This window comes from Lepisosteus oculatus, chromosome 13 (genome assembly GCF_040954835.1).
Source record: "Lepisosteus oculatus isolate fLepOcu1 chromosome 13, fLepOcu1.hap2, whole genome shotgun sequence".
Taxonomy (NCBI): domain Eukaryota; kingdom Metazoa; phylum Chordata; class Actinopteri; order Semionotiformes; family Lepisosteidae; genus Lepisosteus; species Lepisosteus oculatus.
This window is the reverse complement of record NC_090708.1, coordinates 13,822,487-13,844,807: the sequence shown is the minus strand read 5'-3', so window position 1 is coordinate 13,844,807 and position 22,321 is coordinate 13,822,487. Positions and strand designations below refer to the sequence as shown.

Below are 22,321 nucleotides of genomic sequence, written 5' to 3'. Positions count from 1 at the left end.
ACACTGAGACAATCGGTACGGGTTGAAAGACAATTAAATGCAGATATTCATATAATTGAGACAAAGGAAATAAAATACGAAAAAGAAAGAAAAAAATCAAAGAAACGGGACTTCAATGGAGATTTGTCTGTGTGAGAAGGGGAGTTAGCGTTTCCTGAGACTTTTCTGTCGAGAACATTTTCTTCTTTCCGTTTCAAGTAACGCGTTTGTCGTAGCAACCGAAACGGCACCATCGCCTCAGGCGTCAACGGAGTTACAGGCGGCTGGTGGTGACATCGCAGGCTGGGCCGTGTGCCCGACTGCAGAAACAAACACAAGCCCAGACTGCGAGACAGACACCCACGTCTCGTTTTTCCGTGACAAGCCCGTGTGCTCCGAGCAGCCGGGTGACGTAGCCTGTTGGGTTGTGGAGTGACGTGGTGAGTCTGTGTGTAGTGATGTGTCTGGCTGCTTGCATTTTGTTGACGGTCGGGCACGGAGCGAGGGGACACGGAGAAGAGGAGGGAGGAGAGGCGAGAGAGGTGGATTTTTTTCACACACAAAAAAGAAGGTTACACGCGGGCGACCAGGATTTACACACGGTAATTAGTCACTGTCACCGGGCCTCTGTACCACTCCCCTCCACGAAAAGAAAATCGCACGTTTACCCTGTAAACAGCATGCTGTACTGTACTGATGGCAAGGTATGGGAGCTGAAGGTGTGTAGCTAGCGAGTGAATTGACCAGTTTGCACTGGGGCGATACAGTTTTATTGCACGCATGCTATCAAGGGAGGTCGCTTCGCTGACGCTGTTAATTTGTTTTGGGTTGCTGTTCTTAGCCACACACACACACCAAAAAAAAAAAAATATTGCGTTTAAAAAAACACGAAATAAAAGTAGCAACTGAAGCACAGTAAGGTATTTCCCCTCTGTATCGGGGTATCTGTTAGCTAAGTATTATTTCTAAAACGCGTTTTCTGGTCGACGAGTGCAATTCTGATTATTCAAGGATTGCCCTTCCTCTGTTCGGGGATATACTCGGTTTAGGACGGGGGCACCAAGGGTTTGGCTGTGCGGTAGCGTGTGTGTGGGGGGTGGGGGTGAGAGGCAGGAAGAGAGTCCCGTGAAAGGTGTACGATACAGTGAATGTCATGAACACTACACAGGCGAGCCGGTGGCACAACATAGTGGAGGAAATAAAGGAAAGAGAGGTAGGTGGGGAGAAAAGCGAGTGAGTGAGAGTCGTGTGTACGCTGTCCTTGCTAGGAAAGGAGGGAGGGGGGGGGGGGGGTGCACCCGGAGCAGAGTAACGAAATGTCAAGATACAGCAGCCGCCACAACAACGCTGAGCGCTGCGCTTGAAAACCATCGGTGTCCGAGCACACTGCAGAGCGGACAGGGGGACCGGGCGGAGCGGTGACTATCCGCTAGGAGGAGAAAGCGGCGTTTGGGCGAATTTGGGACGAACCGTTAAGATATCGGGTGAACCAGCGTACTGTGCCGTTTAGTCATCAGCCAGCCCTTGTGGACGCGGCATCACCGCGACTAGCTCACGCTGAAACATCGGCCGGGACTCGAGGGGTAGCCTGCTTCTGGTCGACTGAATTGGGGATTCACTCTGCCGCACGGACTGTCGTTGTTATTGCGCTACAGTGGATACATGTTTGTTTTTTTTTACCTCGATTGCAGCTTTATACTTTGCTCTACATCCGAACCATCTGGTGCATATCGGAGAAGGTCAATGCTGTCGGCGGTGCTTCAGTTGAACCTGACTGGATCTAAGCGGAACTGAGACGATACTGGAATTCAAGGCTTGTGTAAGTTAGACATCTTCATCCTTTACCTTTGAGAGAATTTTTAGTTGGGTCATAATTTGTATCTATTTATTTTTTCTTTACCTGTATCATATGATCTGTATAACACTCCCCCTTCTGTTACTTTGAGCATTTAAACGCCACTGTCTAATTTAAGAAACTTATTTTATTATTGTATGTTTTGTAATTCCATACATATTGGACCCTGTCACGTCTCATTAGAAACTGTGGTTCTGTACGCACCAGTCTGTAAAAGACTGCATTTTTCCTAATAAGTGCAAATATACCTGGTTGTTCTTTTAATATGGAGAAGAGCTTGAAATAAGATTTATACCAACATGTAAGACACAGGCTGAAAAGAATGTCTGGTGTAACATTTTGTATTATGCCTAAAAGGATTAAGATGACTGTTCTTCTTGGTTGTTTTTTTTAGGATTAGTATACAAGTGTGCAGTCCATCACAAACATGTATGTAAAAGGAAAGATGATAATCTACGATTGCCGTGAATGTTAAGGAGCACATCCTTTCAGGAACAAAAAATAAAGACACACGCCAACAATAACAACAAAAACTCAAAGGAAAGGCATGGCTGGCACGCCGACCACTTTGAAACACACTTTAAAAGACGTGGCCTTACTCAAAGGAAGCATGAAGCGGCTGTGCAGAGAGAGACTGGAAGACGCCCCTATTAAAAAGAGGGTGGTGGCAGAAATACATCTGAAACGCCGGACTCTGGAAGGAGTCCCCAGAATGCCAAAAGTCAAGCAGGAACACACGGAGGACCCCGGGGAAGCAGCTGTCTGCGAGAGGGAGAGACAGGGCAGGCAGCTGCCCGTTCCACCATCAAAGGCCCTGGACCTCAGTCCGGGCCTCAAGCACACGCTGGCCCAGTTCCACCTCAGCAGCCAGAGCTCCCTGGGTGGGCCAGCTGCGTTTTCTGCACGCAACCCCCAGGAGTCGCCCAGTGTCTTTGTCCCCCTTCCTTCTCCGCCAGCGTTGCCTGGCCCGCTCCTGATCCCCTGTGACAGTTCCACCGAGCTCACTCACTCTCTGCTGGAGGGCGAGTCCATCTCTTGCTTCGTGGTGGGCGGCGAGAAGAGGCTGTGTCTCCCGCAGGTGCTCAATTCCGTCCTGCGGGACTTCTCCCTCCAGCAGATCAACCTGGTCTGCGACGAGCTGTACATCTACTGCTCCCGCTGCAACGCCGACCAGCTGCACATCCTGAAGGTGCTGGGCATCCTGCCTTTCAACGCGCCCTCCTGCGGCCTGATCACGCTGACGGACGCCCAGAGACTGTGCAACGCCCTGTTGCGCCCCGGCGCGCCCCTGCAGGGCTCCTGCAAGCTGGGGGGCAAGGCCCTGCCGGAGGAGGGCGAGGGCAGCTTCGCGGTGGAGCACGAGTGCCTGGGGAAGTGCCGGGGCCTGTTTGTGCCGCGGTTCTACACTCAGCCCGACGCGCCGTGCATCCAGTGCGCCGAGTGCCAGCTGATGTTCTCGCCGCAGAAGTTTGTGATGCATTCCCACAAGTCCCCCGACAAGAGGACCTGCCACTGGGGCTTTGACGCCGCCAAGTGGCCCTGCTACCTCCAGCTCGGGAGGAGGTACTGCGAGACGCCCAAGGAGGGCCAGCTCAAGCAGCTGCTGGAGGAGATGAAGGAGAAGTTCCACGGCCAGCCGAAAAAAGCTCTGGAGAAGGTAAGCTGGGGTTAGCACTCCTGTACCTGACGTTCTTGTGACGGCCTGCTCTTCACATGTTTCGCCTGGGCTGGCTGTACAGGCGGGCGGTGTTTCATCTGACAGATTGTGTTCTGTAGTTCCATGGAGGGGTCTCACTGAAGGGACACTCCTGGCAGCTGTTCACCTGCTGGGGGATGCCACGGTTTACAGGGATGTCAATGGTTTATGAGTCTGCTGTGCGTGGTATAGGGGGTCAGGCGTTGCTTTTGTGCCGTAGAGGTTGCTAGGCCAGGGCCAGCTTTTGTCTTGTCACCTCAGACATACAACACATACATGTCATTATGAGCCAGCCTGTTTCCCTGCTGTGAAATTGCATTGAGGTAATCCTACTACATCTTGTTTTAGCATTTATTTGCAACAGACTACAGTGTAGGGAGAATACAACAGATCCCTTTCTCAGTAAGGTAAAGCACATTGCCACAGCAGACTGGTTGTGCCATAATGTCTGTATGTTAAGCTTATGTGAGCAGTTTTCTGTTAAGAACCCTTGTAGCATAGGAATATCTTCAACAAAAGACGTAACCTGTTGCATTACTGTGAAATGTCTGACATTCCATAAAACCTTAATTGACTTACAGGTACCCATATATCTAATTTTTATGTTTTTAGTCCAGAAATAGACAGTCAGTACAGAAGGAGGTTTTAAAACAGTCCTTGCTACCTCCATATGAGGTGTTGTCTAATGAAATTGTGGACCTGGCTTACAAGAGGTGAACACTCAAAGTCTGGACAAAATCTATTTCAATATGTTGAAATAATAAAATGGATACAAGATCTGGGCAAAACAGGCCTACATTTTGGAATGATTTTTTATATGTTCCTCTTCAAAAGACTGATTTACTATAAATGTTTCTCCTGACTGTAGTATGCAGTATCATGGGTTATGGTTAGCCCTAAAAAAGTGAAAAGGGGGAGATTTTGTAGCCTTTTGTATGTCATAACTGAAAACTGAAAAGTTACTAAGAGCTAGGGGGAAGACCAGCTCCAAATGAAAGGATAGAAACAGAATTGTGTCACTGTGAACTGCCTACGCTGTGAGTTTCGTTTGACAGCCCCTCACATGACTAGTATGATGAGAAGTGCAGGAAAAAAGATCCATCTGATTATAGTAAATACAGTGTAGCAAGGTGACTGTCACTTTCACTGTCTTGGGTGTTCAGGAAGACAGCGTATGTGTCAAAAATACTTATAATTCGCACAGATTTTCAATGAAGCACTGTTTTTTTTTTGCTGTTACACCACGCAAAGCTGGAATTTTTAAGGCAAAAAATAATACTGTTTTCTTCTCTAAACAGCTATTGTAGATGTTTATTTTCATGTTGCAAGAGCGACTTGCAAGTGCTGTTATTATGTCTAGATATGCAGGTGCACGATGCTGTAATCTCTCATCCACAATCTGGCTGAGCAGGGAAGCTTCTGTACTTTAGTTTTAAACGTGTTCCGGAAATACCGTCTGGTGTCTCGTCTAGCTCTCAAACCACATTCCTGTTGCTGTACCTTGATCATCACAGCCTTCACAGCCTTGCTCAGACATGCAGGTCCTTTTGTGAAACAGTCTGTCTGCCGTAGACTGACACAAGCCAATATTATCTGCAGTTTCTGCTCTCATTCAGTGCAGAGTGTTCCTGCCTCTACCCCCCAGGCTGGGCCTCAGTTTAAATGTGAACCATGCTGGTCTGTGAAGCAATTACTCTCTCACTGCATAATGAGCACTTAACAGCTGGATTGTGACACATTTGTGTCTGGCGGTGTCTCACACCTTGGGAAGACCCTTCTGATTATTGCGTTTCAGAACCTGGCATGGTTTTGCAGCAGAGCGCTGGAAGCGTTTGTTTTCCTTTTACTTAATTCTCCACCCTGTCCCTCCTGATAGTTTTTCTTGGACACCTTCGTTTGAAACAAAAGGCTCCACTGAGTGCTGCCCCTTTTAGGTACCAAATGTTGAAAATGTTACAAATTCCAGCAAATGGGGGTTTGCAGTCATCATCAACATATGATCTTATGCAGGAGTACGTGCAGTCTAAATGTTGGTATTTGTGAGAGCCAAGTGGTAAATAAACAGTGAGACTCTTGAGTAAACAAATGCATCATAATTTAGTTAGAACATAGGAATATATAACATAGAAAGGTTTCTAAAAAGCAGGGACATTTTTAGAGTTTTTATAGCTCATTTGGTTGCTAGTAGATGATTCATCCAATTATTTCCTTCAGGCATTTCTTGAAGGAATTCAAGTATCGGCTTCAACGGTGTGGCCCCGGATAACTGGTTCCAGAGTCCCACAACTGTGTCTTAAAATAAGTGCTTCTTTAAATTCACTCCGCCTTAATGTCCAGTTGTGTTCTCTGGTTCAGTGTTAAAATCAGGTAGCGTAGTCGCAAGCGTCTTTGCATTTCTTTGTGATTTGAAAAGTCAAGGGATGCAGAAGACGAGAGCAGTATACATATTGTAGTTTTGCAGTTATTTCGTAGTGTTGCGTTTTCATTCCTTCAATCTGTTCTCTTTGAAGATACAGATAGGTTTACAGGGAATTTTAAAAAAATGCTTAGTGTTGAACTGTGCCAGACAGGACAAGGGGAGCCATCTACGTAAGCACTCTTCATCATGTGAAATTATCTTTTTGACTAGCCCTGACTCATGGTAAGAAGCTCTGAGTCACAGTTTCCAGTCCTGTTTTCAGATGGGATGTGTGGATGTTGTTAAAATGCATGCTTTCAGTGAGATTGTGTTGTGTTTATGTGAAGAATATGCATCTACATACAAAGGAACAAGTAATAGGTTTATTCCATGCTGAAAAAAAGAAGAAAGAGAACACAACGTTTGTCAGACACACCTGAAGAAGGCTCCACGGCCGAAACATTGTGTTCTCTTTCTTCTTTTTTTCAGCATGGAATAAACATATTACTTGTTCCTTTGCAGCCTACGCATGCTGACGCAGCTACCCACCTGAACATGTACATACAAAGACATACATGACTGATTTAGTGAGTGAGACTGCATGCATGCATGTGTCTGTTTTTTTCAGCCCTGTGGAAAAGTGATATAGCACATATCCTTAAGAAAGCTGACTTAAGGTTATTTGCAGCGGTTATGGTTAGTCCTTACTAAGCCTTGACTGCATGTGTTACCCCAATAATAGTTTCACAGGCCGCCAGACACCCAAAAATAAAGAAGTGAGCAGAAATGCACAAATACAAGAGAACCACATTTACTAAAATGCATCTGATGACTTGAATAGTCTGAAAGACTCACTAGGCATTAGAAGAACAGAGTCTTTGGAGACCCAGGTAGGGGGAGGTTAAAAAGCATTCGTGGCTCTTGAGTTTTTTGTAAAATTACTCTCCGTTTTCTGTTAATAGCAAAGTGTCCTTTACACTGTCTGTGGGCTAGAAAAATATAAAAATTGCCCAGGCAGTTTGTCTTTGTGCCTCTGTGGTTGTTGGTTCGGCATTTTACAGATTTTGGTTTTCCTTTAAAAAAAAAGGCAAAGAAAACATGCTCGCTGTCTGAGAGGCTGCGGTACAGACACAGACAGCCGCATAATTGTGTTCCTATTTGGAAACCAGTGACTTCATTACCACAGGCCTCCTTCTCCTCATCCTCCCACTCCCTGCTGCTCATCTGACATCACTGGCAATTCCACTACACTCCGGCATGATGGAGGTCAGAGCAGATTCACATTACAGAGGATTCCTTCCGTTCCATCCGTTGCTCTAAAAAAACGAATGACCCAAAAAACAATTGATATGTCTTTGTTTTCTCTGTGTGTGTTGAGGAAGCACTAAGTTTGATTTCCTGAGCCACTGCTGGCAGGAGTCTTTTGCCTTCATATTGCCCACATTCTTAAAGGTGGTGTTTTAAAGGTGGGCATCCCAAAACGATTCTCTTTCCTTACCCCCACACAAATTCCAGTCATATGTAGAAGCCCCAAAGAGGCCTTACTGTACGTGCTTTAATGATCAATACCCTTGGCTCCAATTAACTGTCAGTAACAAATAGCAGGCAAATGACCAGATAAACTGACAATTACAGTAACAAAGGTCAATTGTACATACCTTTAAAAGAGAGGGGAAGGAAAGGGACTTAAATATTGATTGTCTGGGTCTGTGATAAATTGCAGGGGTCGCCGTGATATAGATTGTTTGACCATTGCATGGGATTGTAGGATGTGAAATAAAGCATTCGCTGGCCCAGGTGTTGCCTGCTTTTTGCCGTATCCCTGACATTACATAAAAATTCAGCCCATGAAATCGGCTGCCATCTGTGGAAGGCAGCTGCTGTTCTGATAGTCCGGGGACTCAGTCCGGGTCAGTTGGCACGGCGATGTTGCAGACGGCACGCAAGCAACCAGGGAAAATAAATAGAAAACACTTGATTAGACCAGGTTCGTCTGGATTTCTCCTGGTCAAGGGATGCGGTCTAACCTCAATAGGCATCTCCTAAAGATGGAGGCCCAGACATCCCTCACTGCTTGCTGATACAGCAGCTTCCACAGTGTCTCACGACAGTTGTCTCTGCGCTTGGTTTATTGTACGGTACTCCAAGTAAGCAAAGTGCTTTTTAATAACATATATAAGCCAAGCCTCCTTTTACTTGGAAATAGTAAAGTTGGGTCTGAATGAAAAGTGAGACTAAATGAGTGGCAGTAGGTTGGATAGTTAGGATAACAGTAAAGAATTTGGTGTGTTGCGAATTTCTTGTGTTCAGGAAAAGAAGGCTCCACAGCCAAAACTTTGTTTTTTTTTCTTTTCAGCATGGGTACCTGTTCCTTTACAGCCTACGCATGCTGACACAGCTACCTACTTGAACTTCTTCAAACCATTTGGTGTGTTGTACCATTACCTTCACCCTTAACAGAGCTGTAAATAATATTCTGTCCAGCTTGCTTCTTGTGTCTTGTTTCTGTCTGGGTCAATTACATTCCCAAACCTTTCAGTTGCGGCTTGTTCAAAAGAGCTGTGTCGTCCATGCAGGTCCTTGTTACTGCGGGTGTCCAGGGTTATTCTCTTGTTTCTTGTGCTTAAAATTGTCAGGTTAACTCCCTCTGTAAACTAATCCAGTGAAACTGGTTTCTTAAGAGCCCCTCAAAACTGTCAGAGAGGGAGAGACTGGGGGAGGTGCAAGAGCTTTTAGTTGCAAATATTGTAACTCCACCAGTAAAATGTTTGTGCAGCACTGATGTGCTCCCCCCTTACTCTTGCTTCCAATAAGCATTGAAAAAAATGTTCCTCAAGCTTCGGTTTTCACAAATGTTAAATAGCTTTCTCAATTGAGACCTTAGCTATAAAAAGCAGAATTAATGTGCAGCAGTACCGTAGCAAAGCACAGATGATTTAAATTGAATGTTCTATGGACCCAGTGATATGGAAACTCCATGAGCAAATATGTATATATATATACTGTAGATAATGTGCAAGAGTATTATCCTGTGCAGTGTGCATGTTGTTTGTTTTCTCAACAATTCGTTTTTCAAGAACCATGACACTAGAAATGGAGATTGTCGTTTTTATTTCAGTAGTTCAGTTAGATCCTAATAAATGCAGTGGAGGGATGGCACATGTGGAGGGTGTCTGGCGTGACTCACCGAGCTGAGGGAATGGCAGCCTAGCCGTGAGGATGGGGTCGCCTGAGCCCCCCGCTACTATTGTGACGATTGAGCCAGGGAGCTGCTGCGAGGGTGTAGAAGGGGTGGCGGGAGGGGTGCTAGAGAAATATCTGTTGAAGATGTCATTAACTCAACTCATTATTTCATGCAGAATAAAATATTAGGTGAGGCATATGAGGTGAGTCCATTCATAATGGTTTTTTTTTTTTGCAGTTAGTAATTTAGTAATTAGTAATTTAAACATCTCAATCAATACATATGGAAAGAAAGATTACTCATGAATGAACTGATTCTTGATAGTTGGGTTGAGTTTTTTTGTGGAGAGTATAGTAGAAAACATTCTGGCGACATGTGTCTGGTTGAGTATATGATCGCCTCCTCTTTCCAGTTCCCCTGTGGTCATGTGATGAATGTTGAAATAAATCAAGAAAGCTGGGGCTTTCAGCAAGCCCATAACTGTGGGAATGCCATTAAACTTCAAAGCAATGTCATGTTTCCAGGCCACTTCATTCTTTTCTCCCTTTAATTCTCCTTAATCAATGTTAGGAGCCTTGTAGCACACTGTATTCTGTTCTGTGCAAGATCAATCCTGCAGCTGTCACTAGCTGCAGAGGAACAAAATACTGTTTCACACAGTATTTAACTATGTTCTGTGATCCAGAGTTACCTTTGGGCACCGAGTCCAGATTATATATTTTAGCTTTTTATTCGTGACTGCAGCATTGATTGTGTACGTGTTTGTGTGTGTATGTGTGGTTTAAGATATCCCTTGTAATTCTAGCCCGGTGAGGAATATTGAAGATATTTTCGGAGCAGTAGGAAACCTCGTCTGTGCTCATAAATCCATGAATTTAAAGTTATAGGCTTTGGAGAAAATAATGAATTTATCTGATGATATTTTTAAATATAAAGCTGTTTTAAGGCCATCTGGGCAAGATTATATCTGCAGTAGCGTGCCCACAGGGAACTGTGTGAGCTGTTGTGTCCTCTACCAGTGGTCCACTAGAAGCCTGCTTGTGGCTGCAGTTCATTTGCTTGGTAGGGCTTCACAGTGAGATGTTAACACTGTACTAAAGAGGCTCAAACTTCTAAAAGCTCTATGGAGATGAAAGAAAATTACAGTTTTAGGATATGGCGTCTTGCTTCCTGTGCTTCGAACTTTCTGCCATCACTTCACGACACATAGGAGGCATCTTTGCCATTATTTATCATTTTTCAAACACAGTGAACTGTCCTACTTCTCCTTTTGCTGTTCTATTGTGGTTTCATTGTCTACATGTTTGGAATTGTGTTTTTTTTTGCTTTTGTTCATGTTTTGTTTATGGGACGAGACAAAGTGTGTCTGCAACAGTCCCTGTGGTGTGTGTGTGTGTTTGCACAGTTCATCTGTAGTGCATGGATTAAAAGTGCTTTTTAAGTACTGTGGCCTGTTGTCTAACTCTAGTACTCTAGAAGGTTCTGTAATGGAAAAGTGACTGACTAGTGCTGTGAGGGCAGTATCTAATGAGAGTCTGGTGTGTAACACATGATAAAATAAATAAAACTGGTTTAGGGAACATACAGGAGATTTATGTTGGACAGGGTCATGTTTTTTGCTGTTGAATGAACACAAAGCATAGTCATTTGAAAAACAATACAGTATGTAGCATAGTGTGTCATTTTAGGTTTTGTCATTGAGGCCTACACAGCCTGATGACACTTGATTGAAGTTAAAAGAAGAAAAGAGTTACTGTTAAAAAATCAATAGCCACAATGTACTATAACATATATTTAATAACAATGAAATGTCTTTAGAAATATTAGAACCAACTTGTGTAGTTTGTAATGATACACTGGCTTCTTTCATTTAAGGAATTTACTGTGAACTGAGTCATATGATTAGGGACCTCTTGGTGACTCTCAAATACTGTTAATTGAAAACACAACATATGAACCTATATACTATATACTATTGCCAGCTTTGTTTCATTTACTTTTCAGTGAACTAATAAGCAGAAGGTAGAAATGAGATGCTTCCCAGTATCAGGTTTTTACACAGGAAGGTTTTTCATTTATTAACAAATTCCTGGAGAAGATCTGAAATGTGTTCTGTTTCCATCCTGCTATTACTAACCCATTTTGGATTGTAAGAGTACATTATAGATTTGCCTGATACATTTGTTTGAATCATCTTGTGAACTAGTTACTTTGTTTCATTGATCTGTCTTTTCATAAATGTATGCAAGGCAGAATTTTGTTGTGCTATTTGTACTGTTGAATTTATTTGCCCATTTTTCAAGTCAACAATTTTATTTGTTGTAACACCTTAGGTTGAAGAATAGACTTGGCTTAGTTTTTGGGCGCTAAAGAGCATTTATTGTCTTCATTTGTGAAATATGTGAAATGCAATAAAACATTATTTTGTATTCACTGATCTTTCTTATAGTCATAGATATACACAATAGGCCTAAATACCATTTCAGATGCATACATATTAAGTAATTAAAAAGTTTGTTTCTGATATGTGAGGCCTTGATGTGGTAAGCCTTTTCTTATCACCATTTCCTTAAAACAGTGTCGTATTAGGTCCCCAGAAACATTTAACGTACAAAATGTACAAGATGTATGTGCGTCTAAAGTCGAGCTACACAGCCTGTGGCCATTCAGCACACACCACTATGCTGTTGTGTCACAACCAGCACCTTAATTATTTAAGCAACAATTACCAGGATCAATCTAACAATTAAGGAGTGGGTTATATCAAAATACTGCAACAGAGCAGGTAAGAAGTGCTGCAGGTAAAGCAGCCCTGAAAAACCAGGTCTCAGCCTGAACAAGAGCACAGAATTGGTGGGTGGTGATGTCTCCAGGTCCACTTATCACCACAGAAACCTGTGGTGGTGGCTGACTGTCTTCAGCTGTTTCTTCTTATAAACTCCTGTAGCGTGTTGCTTCAGAATCATCATGTTTTTCTCACCGATGTCACAGTAATGTCAGAGATGGCTTTTCTATATTAGGATGCCTTCTTTCCCTGTTGCTCATTACTGTGACGAGCTTTGCTGCATAAAGTACATTGTGAGGTATCAAAGAAGTCGGCCACTGTTTCAGGATGCATCTCGAAATATTGCTTTTTGGAATGCCGAAGGTGCTTTTAGTCTTCAACCTTAATGAAAAGAACTGATGAAACTGTTCCCTTTTTTTGGTAGTTTAGATTCACTGCTGTATCTGGTTGTAGCAGGCATAGTGCGAAAAAAAAGCCTCAGTACTCAGATTGTTGCTCAGTGCCTGTAGTTTGACGGTGCTGTTTATTTTACAGTAGTATGCGACAGCTGTGCAGATAGCCCTCACACTCATGTGAATATGCAATGCTGATTGTGACTCCGACTCAGTTTAGCCAGGTGATTCATTAATTTAGCCAAACAGCTGGCATGGGAGTTTATAAAATAACTGGAGTTTAGAAAAAGACTGAACTTATTCGCCACTTTCATTTCAGCCTTAGAATAATCAGGTGCAGCAGAGTGACAGTGAAGTTACCTGAAATGTGGTTAAATTCAATGTAAGGGCAGAAACTTTGCAGCAGGTCTGTGCCATGCACAGTGAAGCTGGTAGGCTGCTCCCTGAACTGACCCGTTGGCCGTTTCTTGTGATCGCATTTCAACAGACTCAGCCGTCTTGAAATCTGAAATTGTGTGCTCTGTGTTCTCCATTTTCCGGCTCTCGGCAGTGACTTGCACACTGCAGCAGCGGCTACTGATAAGGTCCCAATGTCTGGAGTTTCAAGCAGCCCACAGTGACGTAGATAGAAACGTACATATTGATATCCACTCCTGCTGACTGGGTGACGTCTGGATTGGTAAAAAAAAAAGGAAAAAGGAGTGCACTTTAGATGTCAGTTGTCTGGCTCAGTGGTGGAGACGGCGCCAGAAAGCTGCAGTTCATGTGCTGCTTACGACAGATGTCTAGACTGAATACCCATGCATTCCAGAAAGTCTGGTTTACAGCCAAATTTGGTCACAGATGGGACAGTTCTGTGGGTTTTCCCTGGCTGATAGGTAGAAGCAATCATGCTGCAAATATTGATTTTTGGAAAATACTTTGAATGGCTATTTATCCCAGAATGACAAGCTGTGTTCCTGGGATCAATGGCTGTATTCAATAAACTGTACTGTAAGTACAAAAGATCCCTGTAAGCATATACATTAACATTCTACTGATTAAAGTAGCAAAGGTCCAACTCCATACGGTAGCTGTCTAAATGCTAGATGTGCTGACTGCCCAGTTTTCTCACACGGAGAATCATAATGATATATTCTAAACATTGTTCGCAATATTTTCTAACGTCAGAAAATAATGTTTGTTTTTTGCTGTGCACAAATAATCAAAATAGGCCTCCAGTAACACAGTATTGACCTCTTTTGCAGTGGTCTCATCAGAATTTAACTTCCAGTAGTTTCTTCCTGGATGGTTTGACCATGTATCACAGAGAAGCGCCTGAACAGTAAATTGCAAGTTGAGGGAAATGGGGTGATTGTCCTTTGTTTCAAATCTAAAGGTCTATGATAGACTATGCAAAAAGAGGTAGCTGTCAGTGTCAGGTCTGCATCTGAGAGATAAAATTACAAAAATAGGCTCATGTTACACTCTCCAGAACTGCTTTCGCATATGGGTTTGAGCCAGTGGGCAAGTGACCACAGTGATATCCAGCTACACTGTTGGGATCCCCAATATCTACATACACTCTCAGTAGGTGGCAGTGGTGAAAGAAGTTACTGTTTTTCATCACTCCTCACTGCACTTGGGACTGCTGTTGATGGCGATTATGATCAAGCTAATTTTCCACTCATCTTTTGAAAAGGAAATTCTGTCCTTTGTTTTCCATGGTAACAGCTATATCAATGCTAGACAAACATCCCACAGTTACAAGAAGTCTCCAGACTCCAAACTGAATTAAGCTATTCTACAGTGAGTTTGAAAGCATCAGAATATTCAAGCGCAACACTATCAATAAGGCTTTCTTTAGAAAAACATCTCGTTCTGTACTAACATTTTTTTTCCTATGATGATACCAACACATTTTTTTTCTGATAATGCTTTAAAGGGTCAAAGCCAAAGCCAAACTAATTGCTTAATTAATGGGTAATAATTGAGATAGATCTAAGTATTTTCTGTCTATAACAGATTACATCTTGGAAAAATGTCCTCTCCAGCTCTTCTCTTCTCAAAGCGATTGTGGCATTCCTTCCGTCGGCAGTACAAAGATGGGTACCCCTCAGTTAGGGGGCTGGAATGCCAATGGTTTCAGTGTGAAGCACAGTGAATCTTTGTGTCCTTCTTCTCTTCGATGCATTTTTAAATCATGGCTGATATCGAGCAGCTCTGTAACCTGCATCCATCTTTATATATAACTGTATAGCAACCTAACGCTGTCCAAGATTCAGACTTGACCATTATATCAAAGACATGTGGCCTTGATTTATGCCTCTCACAAATTCACAACTTCCTTTGCTTGCACTGGCCCCTGACTAATTACAATGATAAAAAAATCATGTCTAATGAATTTGGTTCCCCTGCTGCAGGCTGCGCAGTTCTTCTAAGCTGTAGGCATTTCATCACAGCAATGTGGATACAGGCCATGAATACAATTGACCTCATGTAGTCCTTGTAAATAGGGGGGGTGGGGGTATGGACTAGACTGCCAATGGATTAAGAACAGTGCTGTTGGGGGCTAGAGTTCAAACTCTGCCAAGGCTGACTGAGTGCCTGGAATGCTAATCCACATTGTCATAAGTTTAAGATTTGGGTGAATGCGTGTTTTGCCCGTATGTACTTTTTTTATCATGGCTTGTGGAGTGGCAGAAACACTGTGGTGTGATTTATTCGGAAAATGTTGGGACACTGTTGTTGAGATTCAGCCTCTCTACCGCCAAAGCTGTTGACCTGCACTCAAAACAGAGTGGTGTCTCAAAACTCAGGCAGGCTGGACAATATTACTGTTTGGAAGGGAACGTGGATAGTTTGTGCATTCCTTGTACCACATTTCTTCTGTGAGGTGCATGAGCTGAATGTGGACACCATTCTCTTTGTACTACGGGGTGTGCAGTAGTTCACCCCTTTAAAATGTGCCAGTGCTGTTTTACAGAGTCCATTGCATGCTGGCTCCCCTGGTGTAAAACACAGGAATTGAAAATGATTCTAGGAAAAGCTTTTCAATGCAGAAAAATAAGTCAACTTCATTTAATAAAGGCCCATTTTAACTGAAATGTTTGATAGGCATTTGCTTTCAGCGCAGAATTACCTGACTTGAAAATACATGAATAAAACAAACTGTGCTGACGGTTGGAGCAGATGTGTCTCCGGCCCCTGGACGAAGGGTCCGAGACGGCGATCTGCGGAGATGGCAGGTGTCTGAAGTTTGGTTGAAGGATCCCCAGCCGCTGAAAATCTGAAAATCAAGCCCAAGACGGGAACTTCGTCAGAGGGGTTTTCTGAAGCACGTGTGTGAGAGAGAGCGAGAGATTATGAATCATTGTCAAGAAACCGTGAACAAGCTCGGTTCACAGGAGCACTGGCAAGAGGCCCCGCAAGATCTTGTCAGGATGTTGCCGAACGAAACAAGCAGCCCTGGTTAACACACACACGCACACACAAAAAAAATCTTAGAGGCACAGGGAAAAAAAAATAGAAACTCATGAGAAAAAAAAACAAAATCCTCACTTAGAACTTACACTGCACAAAAGAACTTTTGCCACACAGATTTGATCAAACTTAGAATCAAAATGTGATGTTTTCCTTTCATAGTGACCTGGAAGGTGATGTAAAACAATGTACAATTAGGTGTTTTTTTTTTTTTTTGCCTGCAGAGGTTTCACAAACACATTCTGAGGGAATTCTTAAAAAATCAACTTTAATCTTACAATCATACCTGCTGAGTTTTGAATTGGACATGAAAGCTTAATGGGAATTCATTCCCTCCTAACTTAATAGTCGGTGCTCCACAGCTGCAGCAGTTTCAGTCATGACTTATTTTCTTTGGTATAGTGGTGTTTGAACATTTGTTTTAAATCTCGGTAGCTCTGATGTTATTATGGCATCTGGATAAATGACTTATCATTTCTCACAATCTAAAGAACATTGTTTATTCTAATGTTGCCTTTTATTAGGTATTTCATTATTTGTGTTCTCTAGTGAGTTTGATGTGTTATCCTAGTGCGCAGTTTATGTCTTGTTTTTTTCAGAAGAGATAAAGAAACAATATTATTTCCACTATGGTTGTCCTCTCATATTCCATTTAAAATATATTATCTATTGTTATGTTTTTTTCCAAGTTTAGAAGAACACTTTTGTGTATAATGGCCTTTGCCAATATAATTATATATATATAATACATATTATTGTCGAGATGTAAAGACTACAGTTCTTGAATTCTTCCAGTAGAGGAGGTTGTCTTTTGCGTGGCTGGAAAATCTTGTTCAGTGGTCTGAGATATTCAAGATACTTCACTTCCTGTGTTACCTGTTTAACCAACATTAGTTTACAAAACATGGGCTTACTTTGTTCTGGAAAATTCCAGCTTTAAATTAGGCAGATGTGAACCCATCAGCACAAATTATATGGTGCGGTTGTGTGGAAGCCTGTAATGCGAGTTGAACTATGAGCGGCGCTCAGATGAAGGTGTGTATTCAAATGCCCCAGCAGAGCTCAGACCTCCAGGATTACATTCTGCAGTTTACAATGACAGAAGGGCCGTCTGTGGGAGATAATAATCAGTCCCCTAGAGGAGTCTCAGATTAACATAGATATAGGCAGGCCTTATCCAATAAGGGGCTCAACCAGTTTGTTTGAGAATTGAGAGTGACTTAAATGTTAATGAGGAAAGAACATTGTTTTTCTCATTACAGAGAAAATTATATGGTAGATATTGATGCATTTAAAAGACTAAACATTCTTGCATTCTACATCTGGAGTGAGGATAAATTTCACCTGTCCTTTTACGTTGTCTTGATCTTTGTCACGGTTAATGTGCAGTAGCTGTACATTAACCCTGCTCTACGTTTCCAAGCCTGTGTTTTAAATAGTACTGTGCAGTGGTTCAGGAGATAGTTGGAACCCTATCTTGTCTTGTCTGGAATAGTCCTAGCTGGGTTTATCTCCATTTCTGCTGCCGTATCGTGTCAGAATCACATTCTGCAAATTCAGATGAAAAAAGAGCATGACGCGTGGAACTGTGGGAACCCCTACATGAGACCTGTAATTGTAGGAATGTGCTTTATTTGTTAACTCTTTTTTTTAATGCAGTGTATCATTGTTTTCAGCCCGACCTTGGAAAGGTTTCTGCAATTTATTAGCAAACGTTTCTGTGGGAAATGTTGCCTTGTTTTACAATCCAAGTCACAGCAATACAGATACCAATTAAGAGCAAGTATTTTGAAAGGCGAACACACCATGATTAGGATGTCATGAATATGCAGCAGGTTGACAACTTGTGTGTTTCAGTACTGAGGTATCGTGTTATATTCAGTCAGTTAAAGGAAAGGAATGGTCTAGACAAGCAGTAATTAACTGTATAGGAAAGGAAGTCTTTGGTTAAATTGTTGGCTTTATCTGGCATCAAATGGTGGCATTTGTGTGGGTTGTCATCCTGCGGTCAAACAGTACATGGAGGGTACAGAATGCCAAGAAGTCAAGAGCAAGATGAGTAACTGTCAAGTCGGAGGTGCAGGGGTCAGAGTTTAGATGCACAGAAATGCTGTTCAGTTCACACACAAGCTTTGTACACAACATAATTGTGAAATACTTTAAAATAATAATGTGTTACAAAAAGGTAGTTATAATCACATCTCTGTAATGTTATTCATCAGATGTTTTAAGTTGATACAATGTTACAATTATTTTGTCTAATTTGAAATGTTATTTAGAAGGTAGTGATATAGGCCTAAACATGAGAGGAAATTATGCAGCATGTGCTGTGGTTGTTTTTTTATCTATCAGACAACAAGATTTTGGTCAGATGATACTTGAACTGTGGCAGCCCTTCAAGAGTATTGCGACTAAGCAGCCTCATACAAGCCGCATTAGACATTTTGAGCTGTTATTTATGTTCTCTTATATATGTATATAGCAACATCTAAGCCATGTGTCCTTGTGCATTGCTCCTGATTTTACTGTTCCAGATATTCTCATAACTTCATGCAAACATCTTGAAGCTTGATTTTATAGTTAAGTAAGCCAATGATAGGTTTCTTTATGTTAATGTTTAAATAAACATGGAAAATGAGAAAAGTAGTGTTGTTTTCAGTAATACCAAGAATACCAGTAATACCATGGTAGAACTGTGGCCCAGTGGTTAGCATTGCTGTGTCTAACACTGTGGCCCTGGGTTCAGTTCTGGACCTGGGGTGCTATCTGTGTGGAGTATTTATGTTCTCCCTGCGTTTGTGTGGGTTGCCTTCCACAGTCCAAAGACATGCTTGTAGGTTAATTGGCTTCAGGGGAAATTAGCCGTGGTGGGAGTGTGTGTGTCTGTCCTGTGATGGACAGGTGAATATTTTCTTTTGAGTTTTTTAACATCCCATTGGGCTGGCCACGACAAATAAACAGAACTTTTAATTTTCTTAAAGCATTTTACAAACCTTTTCTGTCTTTTTTCCCCCTCAGAAGGACCCATCTGCAGATCTTCCAGTGAAGAGGCCGGGCTCAGATCACTGCACCCTGCAGGGCAAATTGTCTGACAGTAGCCCTGTCAGAAAGGTAACCCTCCAACCCCCACAGCTCTCCTGATGAGTCAGTCCACCCCCCACACGACACTGATAGGCATAACTCCCCCTTCAATTCGTCTAGCACACCACTTCACATGTCATAGCAGAGAGTGCAACACACAGGATGTCAAGCCTGCTTATTTTAAATCAGTGTTTTTCAGCGAGGACCAACTCCACGGACCAACAGGTTTTATTTTCTCATTAATTATCTGTCGCTGTTGTAATTAAGTAACTAAACTGAAATCTGCAACGATTTAGTAACGATAATAATGACAGCAGCATTAAGATTTTATCACTACGTTTACTGGGTCATCATACACTGTAGTTGCTCTTTCCTAAATGGAAGCAATAAACTTGAATAAACTGTTCTTTTTTCACAGGCGAAATCCCATCCAGCCATTGTCTTTAATCACCTGTATGCAGACATCAAAGAAGACCCTGACAATGCAGCTGTCATTCACCCAAGGTACCATTTTCAGTGCTGTTGTCCACAATTCAGTGGTCTATTCGTCACTTTAGGGCTTATGAAGTTTGGCAGCCTCTTTTTAAATAAAGGTCTTGGCTACATGTAACACTGAGTTACAATTGTCATGACATTTGTAAGCATAATGTATCCATCCATCCATTTTCCAACCACTTCATCCAATTCAGGGTCTTGGGTGAGCCAGAGTCTATCCCAGCAAGCAGCAGGCTCATAACAGGGCACACCCTGGACAGAGCGCCTGTCTATTGCAAGGTAGACACTGACACAGACACACTCACACCAGAGCCAGTTTTCAGAGAATCCAGTGTTCCCACCAGTATGTCTTTGGACCTTGGAAGGACACTGGAGTATCTGGCAGAAACACACGCAAACTTACAAACTCCACGCAGACACTGTAGCACCCTTGAACCCAGGGCCCCAGCTCTGCGAGGCAGCAGTGCTAACCACTGCGCCGACCAATCCGCTCAATGTACCCTTATTTTGAATTCTTTTCCAACAATAAAAGGTAACCAACTGCTTCATTTAACTCTTGTTAATATGATATTACATTGACAATTTTGAAAATAATACACCCCTCATTTTTAAACCAAGAATAAGCATTTATTTGATTTCCCTGAATGCAAGCGTGTGCTGGTGTGTGGAAGGTAATCTTAACAAATACAGATTAGGATAGAATTAGCAGGATTATATTGATAATGCAGTTGAAAAGTAAGGGCAGTCATCACTTAATGACAAGCTAACACGGCTAGACTGCTGGATTTGGCAGGATTAATTAATACTTGTCTGACCATGAAATGTACTTACTGCAGACGGCACAGATTGGGAAAAGCTCTGTTCCTTCGTTCACTTATTGTTTTCTCAATTTCATTTCATTTGAATCTTTTGACTACTTGCATTTCTGAAATCACACCTACCTCGCAATGGCAGGTTTGACCTGTTTTTCTAGTTTTAGTGCTCTTCCAGTCTTCTCAGCAAAGAGGCTGCCTACTTGAAGGATAAAGTCCTAGAAATTGTAGCACTTTGTGACCTTTTCTTTACTATCTTTTAGCTGTGTAATATGCTAATTGCGTCAGTATTTTTAAAAAATAGAATTTCTTACAAGTTGTAAAAGACTCAGTGTCTCTGTATTTTTTCCTGTTTCTTTCTCATTATCTGCATTTGCTGATCATAAAACTTCAGATTCATATTCAAAGAAGTGTTTTGAGTTCTAGATATCACAACAAACCCAACAGCAAAAAAGAATACCTCGGATCTTGTTTGTTATCCTCCAGGATTGTTTGTTTTGTAAACATGTTTTTATTTTGTATTTAATCATATTAGATCAAAATACAGATGCAGAACTGAAATCACTGAATTATAAGAAAAACCTCATCTTTCCAATTCTCTTTTTACATCCCAGCTACTACCTGTATATGTACGATAAAGTAGTGGCCCCCAATGTCTCCCTCCCTCACTCGCTGACGCATGGCCGGGAGTCTGGCAAGGCATTTGGGAAAGATCAGGAGGAGAGTCATGACGCGCCAGCGACCCTGCTGAGCCATCATTACACCGAGACCCAAAGGAGGACCCACTTATCGGAAGAAGAAATGCCACTGGGGACAGCTAGCAGATCACATGCAGCTACAGGTCAGTGGAGGACTGCTGATCGCACTTTTGTGTACCATAGGGTCATAGGTCATAAAGCTGTGGCACCTTTTTCCATGGAAGAAACCCAGATATGTTTGTAAGGCAACCCAGACTGAACACAATGCCCCCAGATCACTGTGCACTGCAGCTTGTTAATTGCTTCCATGCGAACACAGAAGCGGATAACTGGATTTGTGACAGGTGGCAAACCTAGTAAGTCTGGTATGTCTGCTTTAATTTATACAGGTAGCAATAATTCAGTCACTAGAACCCTGCTATGCTTTTTTAAACCTTCCAGGCAGGTTTCTATCTGCTTACGTGGCAGTCAGAACAGTAATCTTCAAGTACGCCAAGTGGGAACTAGAAAGATACCTACCAGGCTTGAAGTTCATGGATTCTGAAGAAGAGCATTTAGCAGTATAGGGTGTTTCACCAAGCAGGTGATGACCCATTGGGGGTGTACAAAGTGTCACTCTTAACACATCAGGTTCATCCTGAAGCAGGTGTTAGTGTGATGAAACCTACTGCCTTGGATGAAGTGTTTCATAAGACAGTGGTAGTCTGAAATTTGAAAAATGGCATCCCGGGAGTCTTCATGGTTTACTCAGGAACGTGAGAGACGCCAGGATGTGGGTTTCCACAACATCACTGGGTAGCTTGTTCCATACTCCCACAACCCTTTAGATAAAGAAGTGCCACCAGTTGTCGGTTCTAAATCATTTCCTTGCAGTTTCTGTTTGTGTCCTCTGGCTTGTGTTTCACTTTTCAAACGATTGCTCTATTCAGCTACACCTGTCTTGCATAAAGCTGCTTGGCAGCCAGTTCTTGAACACAAAAGCTCAAAAGTGAAAAGAAAAAATAATAAAAATCCCTCTAGACTTCCACTACTCAGTTGGAAGCCTAATAAATGAAGGTAGATCAGTGAATCAATTTCTCTTCCGGAAATGTCTGAAAAAAAGTTCTGTGCACTTGTGCGTACATGCGCGTGTGTTACGAAATGCATATTCCCTGCTGTAACACTGAGTCCCCGCTGGCCCCAGGAAATGACTCCTTTTCTCATTTGCACATCTTCACCTCCAACAGAGACTACATGTTTGCCAGGGGTTTGTTCCAAGAGTAGGGAATATATTTCTTAAAAGAGAGCATTAAAGGATTGGTTTGGTGGCGGGGGGGTACATGAGCTTTTGGGGTGGCTGGTTGTGGAGGACAGTTAATCGAAATGTGACTTTGGGGAAAACGACAAGTCGAGGAGTGTTGTCTGGGAACACTCTTGTGCTGACGGAGATGTGCCTGTTCATGTCCGGTCTCTCTTGGCGGGGGCGGCTCGGAGCAGCCAGACTG

General features: G+C 42.5%; 1 protein-coding gene across 5 annotated transcripts in view; it reads left to right on the top strand.

Annotated features, from left to right (window-relative positions):
* The first annotated feature begins 283 nt into the window (after nucleotides 1-283).
* The window catches only part of skila (SKI-like proto-oncogene a), a 32,067-nt gene continuing 10,029 nt past the window's right edge, over nucleotides 284-22,321 (top strand). Inside the window, exons 1-6 of one of the 5 annotated variants that reach the window (XM_015361181.2) lie at nucleotides 284-581; nucleotides 1,671-1,798; nucleotides 2,229-3,491; nucleotides 18,770-18,862; nucleotides 19,251-19,336; nucleotides 20,754-20,980. In XM_015361181.2, the coding sequence (XP_015216667.2) occupies nucleotides 2,382-3,491; nucleotides 18,770-18,862; nucleotides 19,251-19,336; nucleotides 20,754-20,980 (1,516 nt within the window). In that variant the 5' untranslated portion in view covers nucleotides 284-581; nucleotides 1,671-1,798; nucleotides 2,229-2,381. The other 4 variants (XM_069197657.1, XM_069197656.1, XM_069197655.1 and 1 more) reach the window with 4 other exon arrangements.